The 9,012-nt window shown below is 47.2% G+C and overlaps 1 protein-coding gene across 1 annotated transcript in view; it reads right to left on the reverse strand.

Annotated features, from left to right (window-relative positions):
• LOC119278419 (FHA domain-containing protein FHA2-like) overlaps nucleotides 1-6,275 on the reverse strand; it is a 7,810-nt gene extending 1,535 nt beyond the window's left edge. Inside the window, exons 1-3 of the mRNA XM_037559772.1 lie at nucleotides 5,997-6,275; nucleotides 4,782-5,504; nucleotides 3,738-3,895 (exon numbers count right to left, since the gene is read on the reverse strand). Of these exons, the coding sequence (XP_037415669.1) occupies nucleotides 3,738-3,895; nucleotides 4,782-5,436 (813 nt within the window). The 5' untranslated portion in view covers nucleotides 5,437-5,504; nucleotides 5,997-6,275. The remainder of the gene's footprint in view (nucleotides 1-3,737; nucleotides 3,896-4,781; nucleotides 5,505-5,996) is intronic.
• Nucleotides 6,276-9,012: the final 2,737 nt, after the last annotated feature.

Below are 9,012 nucleotides of genomic sequence, written 5' to 3' on the forward strand. Positions count from 1 at the left end.
CCCAGTATGTAACATGATTAATTAGTTAAAAAAATGAAGTTTTCCAGATAGTGCCACAGGATATACCTGCAAGTCTTTCCCACTAAATGTAGAAGAAAAATGTAAATATCAATAGAAAATCATTCGTAGCAAGTCACGGCTCCACACAAGAACGAAGCGACAAGATTCAGTACAAAACATGTTGGGAGTGACAAGTGAAGGATGCTAGTAGGCAGAGTGGATTATATGATAGTTTAGACAAGATATAAGTAGTACATACACCTCTTTTGAAACAGGCTTTCGCCCAGCTTTATATATATAACCCAAATAGCCAGTCTGATGCAAAGTGGCGAGAAAACCCTCATACGAGCAGGTCAAAAGAAAAAATAATATGGCACCCGAGCAAGGGCACAAGTGCACCTTACCCAACATCAAGCGTGAAAACAGGAGACACCATACCTAACAAGAGACAATCAAGACTACTAAATAGGACCCGACACTCACTGCTTTGAGAATCCACCGGACACCATAGTACCAAACACACCGAGCCATCTATGGAAAGGGCCGACTCGCCGTTGAGATAGCCTCCTTGTTACGGGCCATGGAGCCCAGCTCCTGCCAGGAGATAGCAAGGACCGAGAACAGATACCACGGAGACACTTTAAATGACAGGAGACCACTAGACCATCCCACGCCAGAGCATAGTTGCCATGTTTCTGATACGGTGGGAACGAGGGACGAGAGTCGGTGGCTGAAAAAAACAGGGTACAACGAGGGTATACATCTCTCGAATGATTTTTTTTATAGCGGGGACGCGATCCAATCCGTTTGGGTACGACGAACCCGGTACGGTACCATGGGTCGAGGAACGCGGTTTCTGAAGAACGACGACTCCCTGACGGTCAGCATTCCTCATTGTTAATGGATCCCTTGCAATTAATGAACTGGAGGAAGAACGAGGAATCCATGAGAAAAGAAACGACGGCGTGAGTAAGTTATGCCTCGCGATTTGGCTGTTGGATCCTGGAACCTGAATCGAGGAGCAGGCTGCGGGGACGCCGAATCCTCATCGAATCATACCGAATCAGACCTCGTTCCCGAATCCGATTCTGGGTTGATGAATCGGGATCGAGGGACGACCTACCGTTCCCCATTTCCGGCTACTATGCGCCAGAGTCGAGGATGCTACAAGTCTAGTACAAGGCATGCCCGAAGCCGCTGGGCAGCTGCAGCCACAAGGGATCAGGGCTCGGCACCAACGCCCTCAAGATGGTGATAACGCCAAGCAACACCATAGAGCCTGAAAGGATGGACTAGGGTTTTCACCCGGAGCCCTTGCATTGGGAGGGGACCCACGACAACGCATCCAAGAAGGAAGCGACACTCGGTGGCACTGCTGTTGCCGGCGCCATAGCGTGGAGCTTTTGCTAGGACCCTCACAAGTGCCACCTGCGGAGCCAAAGTTGCAACCCAACCCGCAAGGAAGGGACCGCTGCAGCCAGCGCAAGGCCACTAAATCCGGGCCAGGGAGCCACCACCGCTGAAGCCACGACGACACTAGGATCACCCGCTACCCCTCCCCTTGCTATCCTTATAGCCCAATTGGAGACGCCACCACCACTGCAACACTGCTTGCCATAGAGCCAACCGCATAGCCTCAACATCCAAGGTCGCCGCCTTGGCATCCAGGAGACACACCACTGCCGTCGGGGCACCAGGCCACCAAAAAGCAGGCACCTTCAGATGGACAACGCAAGGGCGGAACCATCGTATCAAAGTTCCACCATGGTCAGGACCAGCCAACACAGATATTGGCCCACGAGCAGAGGACAAATGGCTATGGGTGCCCTACCACAGAGGGGAACGAGGATCACCGGCTCTAACCAGCATCACTTTGCAGGCCGACTGCCCACCACGCAATGCTGGGGTGGCACCCGCCCAAAGCGGACCGCTAGAGTAGATGGCCTCCACGGGCCAGATCCAGTCATTCGGATCTGACCAAGGAACAATCGCGAGGCCCGCTACCGCTGAAACCCAGATCCTGCAACATAATGGACGCCAGAACCACGCACGTCATACATGGAACTGCCCTGTGCCACCCCAGACGACCGTGGCCCCATTTATGGCCGCACCGGATGGGCCACCCACCGTGCAGCTGCTGCGGCTCCGACGCGTGCCCACGCCACCCGCACAGCACAACGCCACTGCCAGCCGGCAGCACCTCACGCCGCCGGCAGCACCTCACGCCGCTGGCACTACATTAAGAGGAAGGAGAGCCCCGCCGCCGCCCATTCCAACTCAGCCTGGACGTGGCGAGCGAGCTTTCGGCCCGGCTCGCGGCCCGCTAAGGACCGGACCGTTCGGTCCTGGCCCGCTGATAAAAATGGCCGGTCCGGTCTGCAGAAACAGGCCCGAAAACAAGTCGGTCCGGTCCTGTTTTTATCCGAGCTGGCTTGGTCGGACCGCGACATTTGGCCCAGGCGCATAGCCCAGTAGTCCAGTGCAGGGATAGCGAGTCGATAAGATGCTAGGGCAGAGGCCCTCGCTCCCCCAATTCGCCGATCCCCTTTCCTCCTGGCTGGGAGCGCCGCCTCCACCGGCCGCCGTTGCCAACGTCGACCACCACCTCCTTGTCTGCACCTGCACGCGGTGAAAGGAGGAGTGGAGGAGCCAAGGAGGGAGCTTCGTGTCTGCACGACTGCACCTGCTCGCCGTCGTCGACCGTCGCCGTCTCTACCTGCCCGTCTTCGACCACCTCCTCACCGGTTAGCCGCCGTCGAGCACGAAGCTGGAGGACGCGGGGACGAAGCTGGAGGACGCGGGGGATGGAGCTGCTGCACGTGCACCTGAAGTCCCGCATGTCGTGGCTGTCAATTTGTAATTGTTTCTTCTCTCTGAAATTTCTTCAGTTGGTAATTGTTCACTCCCTCTGAACTTTCTTCAGTTTCAGTTGGTATTTGTTCACTCCCTCTGAACTTTCTTCAGTTAGACACCGTCCTGTGCTGTTTTTCTTGCAACCTTGCTTATTTTTCTTCCATTTGAACCTCTTTTGCAACCTAATAATCTATATGTTCGAATTTGCTGTCAAATGAGTACTAAAAAGGCTCCCAGTGCACTCCCACGCACAAACTGTACACGGTCCAGTCGGTCCCCTCGGTCCGCACCGAGCTGAGGTGCAGCCGGTCCGGTCCTGTGAAACAGGACCGCATGTAAGCTCGGTCCGGTCCGGGCCGGGCCAGTTTCGGCCGGTCCAAAGAGAGGCTCGGTCAGGGACCGGACCGGCCCGGACCGTGTCCACCCTGAATTCCAACAACCAGGCTAGGGAGGGCTTCCTGCCCGGCCCCCGCGAGGTGGTGGCGCCGACGAGCAACAGGAGGGTCGTATTTTTACAATCCTCCACTGAAACCTTCCACATCGTAGTACATACTTTATACACCTACGGGCTACAACTGAGCTATATTAGACAGGCAGGGATGCTAGCACCTGACTTCTATACGCAAATGATATTCTCAAAATGCAGTTTGCATTATTATTCTTTTGAATGAGGAAGACTTGTTTTAATGTCGTAAATTGTGATGATATTCTATATCAGAAGTTAAACTGTAATGGTATGGACCATCCCATCAATGTATCAACACAGTAAACTACTTTCAGTATATTTAACTTTTCGAAGCCAGAGCAAGACTAATTAGGTTAGGGGTACTTTAGCTTCAGGATAGAAATTGGATAGGAAATATGTGTGTTTTTCCATGACAAACCTCTGCGTGGAGTTCTCTCATAGGCATATATTGTCCAGGACCACAGAGGTCAGATAATACAGTCGCAACAGATGACACGACTTCCTTCTCTTCCAATTGAAGGATGTGCTGGTTGTCCAGATCCCTATCACCCATCAACCTTATTTCTGGTCTATTGTCTGCACACACAAAAAGAAGCAAGTTCTGGTCAGATCAAACAATTTCCCTACAGATGGTAAAAGATAATGAGTTTGGTCTTTCACTGGACAAAACTCCAAAGATACAGAATGCAGTAATAGCTTTTGAAATTCAAGGTCCATAGCTGGAAATCTGGAAACAAGAACAAAGTTCACTAACAGCTTCTAAAAATTGCATCATACCATTTACTAATCCATAATTCTTGATAGTTGTCTCCTGCTATAGTGATAGAAATATCATACTCCCTCCGTCCCAAATTACTTGTCTTAGATTTGTCTAGATAAATCCGTATCTAGACAAACCTAAGACAAGTAACTTGGGACAGAGGTTGTAGATAATGTACTTAATTTATCCCTAGAAACTAAGATTGGAAGATGGTAAACACATTCATATGGAAGCATCTTGGTGTGTATCTTTCGATGTGCGAATATAACTGAATCTCTTCTACTTTTTTCTCCTAAAAGGTAAAGACATAAGAGTGCAGTTATGTTCACACATCATGATATGCCAATTCAGATATAAAGCATAATGTTCTTACATAACACCACTTGCAATAGCATTATAGCAACTAATAATATATGTGCACTTGCAGTAAACATATGATGAGAGTTGCTTAAGAGATATTTCCGCAATAGTACATCTGTGTTATAATGTGCATATCTATATATATAACATGTAATGTTGCAATATCAACATTATCTTACTTTGTAGCCATGAGTTGCAACATGCAAATAGTGCGTACAGCCAGATTGAGTAGCTGAACAAGCAAAATCATCATCTTCTCTACACAGTTTTCAGAAGAGAAACAAGACGACGAGGAAGGGAAAGTATACACAGTAAAAATGCAGATCAAGGATTATGTATCACCTTCGCCGATTGTTCCTATTGGTTCAACATTGATTCTGTGCCCACCATAGATGTCAAAATCTCCAGGAGACTTCTTGGTTCTCTTCAGCTTGCCCTTCATTCCACTTTCACTGACACCATTCCCAATGTCATCACTGCCCCGACCATAATCGCCTTCAGGGCGGCGGTCATGGAAATCGGACACACGAGGGTGCCCTGGCTGCACATACGGTGGCAGCGGGATCTGTGAGGGAATAACAGGGGCTTGTCGAGCAGCGGCAAGCGACGCAAAGATAGACCCAGCCCTCGTGGGCAGGAGGAAGTAAAACTTCTTGTCCCCAATCTGAAGGAGGTCCTGCGAGTCAAGCTTAACAGGAGAATTCCCAGGGAGATGCAGGACGCCCTCAACATGGCAGCCATTCTTGCCGATGACATCGAGCGCGAAACGGCGGCGCTGGAAGTCGTAGAATATCCGCGCATGGTGGCGCGAAATGTTCATCCCCCCACCAAGGCTGGAGAGATCGACATCCACCATCGATTTCTTGCTGCTGCGGCCCAGCATGATCGAGTAGGTCTGCATGTAGTACTCAAAATCCACACCCTGCAGCTTAGCGAACCCTGCCTCTACTTCACCATCACCGGCATGCATTGCAAAAGCAACCTCAGCGCGAGGCATAATGGCTTTAGTTGAACCCCCGATTTTTCGCCAAGATTAGCTGTGCCCCCCACCTCAGACCGATCAACCTAATCAAACAATTGATAGGCAGAACAAGTTAATTAAAAGGGTACCATGTGGCAAGCACCTCCGCTAGCACCGGCCACGCACCCCACTGCGAGCCACCGTGTGCTGGTGCCTCGAATGAGCTATCAAGATGGAAAATATGCGAGCAGGGCGTATCTAGATGCACAGGCACACAAAAATGCTCATATATGCAACGGGGATGACGACCTCTATCCTGGCAGGGTCCGGAACAAGTTGAAAAAACAGCTGCCTAGCTTGTGACCTATTCATGATATAATAGTAGTGATGAGTTGAAATCTCAATGAGCTACAATACAGAATTCAAAATAAATAGTTTGAAGTTGTGTATTCTATGCTGTGCTGTGCCACGATAGTTTGATGTTCCCAAATTTTCAGTAATGCCAAAGCGATAGTATTGACAACATGAACAGTCGTAGTAAATCGGCGATGTCGGACTACAAGAGAGCTTCAGGTGTGGTGCACCTGCCCTCTTACCGGCGCGTCGGCCGCCAGATTCCGCCACCGCTTCCTCTATCCGGCGTCGCAGTCGCGGGGGATACTGGACGCAAACTCCCGCCTCCCTCCTCCACTCCGGTCGCCGCCCGCCGGCGCTACAACTCTGAACTCACCCCTCACCGGAACGAAGACAAACTGGTCCCAGCCCGGCCGGCCACTCGGCCGTTGCACGACGGCGGGAGATCCCGGCCGGCCGGAGAAGATGCCCGGATCTGGTTGGGGGTCGAGCTCACGCGAGACGACGAGCTCTCCCTCCGGTCTCCCTCTCTGCTTTGCGTGTGGGCTCTGTTTCTCAGGGAATAACAGGCAATAGCTTCCACAGCCCATGAAAGTCAGGCCCAACAGGTCAGTTCCCATCTAATTAAAAAAAGCACAATCTTCTCAAATTTTTTTTAAAAAAAAGCACAATACAAACAATACAAACAATAAGTAGGGGTTTTTTCTCAAAGAAATGAACTAGGGTTTAGTTATACATGCAATGAATAACTACCGAGAGACAAAAATTTACTCTTTGGCACATGTATTAAATCCAGGCTTGATATTTCTCTTCAGATTTTGCTCGTTCGACGTAGGCATGTAAAGAAGATGAAAATGACTATATAAAATTATGTTTGCAAACAAAGAGATAGATAGCTCTTGAGACTTGATCATCATTTCTTTGTATCATCTCATAGTTTGACATGACAAGTTAAACTTCAGCGCAACACACATGAATGAGATCGCGATGTTGGCAAGTGTTGACGATCATATGATAACAACAAATTATATAGACATAATATGCACTATTACATATCCAATTATGGATTTATTTGAGGTCGCTCTTTAATAAAAATGCCACTTATAATATAATAAGTATAATAATTAGTTTAGCAGTGTGTAGTCTAGCAGGAACGCTGCTAATGAGGAGTCTAGCTGCGTTTGTCAGTTATGAAACATTGCTGGTACGATTTCAACATTTTAGGAATTTAAGCTCAACTATTTGTCTTTTGTCTTCCAATTTATATGAACACATAGTTTAAGTATATACTTAACCGTTTATTAACATTATATTTGATAAATACCAAGAATTTTATGGAAGTTTTGAAGGGGAGCCAATGGAATTGAAATGTTGTCCGGCAGGTTTGATTGACAATAGGGATCGATGTTGGCAATGTTGATCATATGACAATAACAAATTCTATAGACGTAATATGCACCATTTAACATTTACATATCCAACTATGGATTTATCTGAGGCCGCTATTACATAAAAATGACACTTACAATATAATAAGTATAATACAAACATTTGCAGCATTTGCTGGAAGCTAAACCTGCTAGAACGTGCACTAGCCACATATCTGCCTAGGCAACCGCTGCTAGTATGCTTTATGTGTTTTAGGAGTTCAATCATTAATTGTTGTTTTTTCTTTTGCTTTTCAACTTGTATGAACAAATAGTTTTTGTGTGTACTATAAAATTAAAACACAACAACTTGATGCATAACAAGGATTTTTATACGTAAAACGTAAATTACACACATATCTTTACACATATATAATAAACTTAGCATCATCCTCAATTAGACTGAACCCTGCCAGTACTGCAACTACCCGCGACGTTCTTGGGGGGCAGACACTGCTAGTTCTTTACAGTTGGTACTACATGATACACCACACTAGTAGCGTTTGTAGCGTTTACAGGAATTTGCTTTTATAACGCTGCTGATAATCTGAAAAAAAATTAGTTGTCGTGTTCAGTTTCATGATGCGCCGCTATTAGCAAAATCCTATAAGGGGTTTATGTAGTAGTTCTACAAAGAATCAAGAGGTGAAATTTATGCAATCACCATACATTAAATGTTTTTTGCGAAAATGATCCAAATCTATTATCAAAGTTCACCGGAAGTACAAAGCACCTCAAACATAACAAAAATCACATCAAGATTCTGAGACCACCGAGCGACCACTACCGCCGTCAGAATGAGCCACCGGCACATCGTTGTCGCCGCTTCCCCATCGGGGCCGACTTGACCTTGTCGGTGACAGCCGGGAAGTATTCGTGCACGCGACCCTAAGGACCAGCGCCCTGGAGCCGCAGTCATTTTCGTTGAACCCCTGAATAGATATGAAAGACCTGACACCAAATCTTACCGCATGACGAGAAACCCTAACCTCACCGTCCAAAGGAGATGTCAGGAATCTATGCCAGAGCTTTGTCGACTATGTCCAGATGAACAAACTTGAGGAGGTTTAGAACCAGGAAGACAAACACGAAGAAGAAAGCACCGCAATCCACCCAAGCGCTGCACCTGCGAGTACTAAAAAAGCCTAACGTAAACTACTAAATAAAGCGGAGACACCGGGATTTCCCTTCCCGGCACCGGCCGACGGAGTGGCAGGCAAAGGGGAGGCGAATCGACATGCTCACTGGCGAAGCCTGGAGAGGAGATTACATCATTATAGATGAGGTTCACCTTATCTACAATAAGGGTCCTTAGCATCTATCTATTTCATATAAAAAGTAATTTAAAGACTAACCATAAACAAGAAAAATAGGCTGCAAAATCTCACAAGAATTACAAACATCTGGCACTTAATTTAACAAACTAGCTAATCACAACCATTTGATCTTTACACAAAGTTATAAGTCGAGAAAGTTGATAAAATTACCCACCTATCTATCTTTACCTATATTAATTATGGACTCCCTAGAAATTCCCATGTTAATTAGAGATTACCGATACTAATTATGGATTCCCTAGAAATTCCCATGTTAATTAGAAATTACAGGTCCTTAATCTGATGGGACCGAGTTATAACGGTGCGGATCCACCCATATAATCCTTGCAATCAGAGAAAAATCAAGGAACATGGCGTTGTGAGCAAGAGGCGGTCGCTGGTCATTCTAATCTAAGAAAAACCAAGGACCATGGCATTGTGAGCCACTTGAATATCCAGAAGATGTTGTTGCGGTTGCTTCTCACCATAGGGGGTACGAGGATCGAAGGAGGTCT

The sequence above is a fragment of the Triticum dicoccoides genome, chromosome 3B, assembly GCF_002162155.2.
Source record: "Triticum dicoccoides isolate Atlit2015 ecotype Zavitan chromosome 3B, WEW_v2.0, whole genome shotgun sequence".
In the NCBI taxonomy this organism is placed as follows: Eukaryota; Viridiplantae; Streptophyta; class Magnoliopsida; order Poales; family Poaceae; genus Triticum; species Triticum dicoccoides.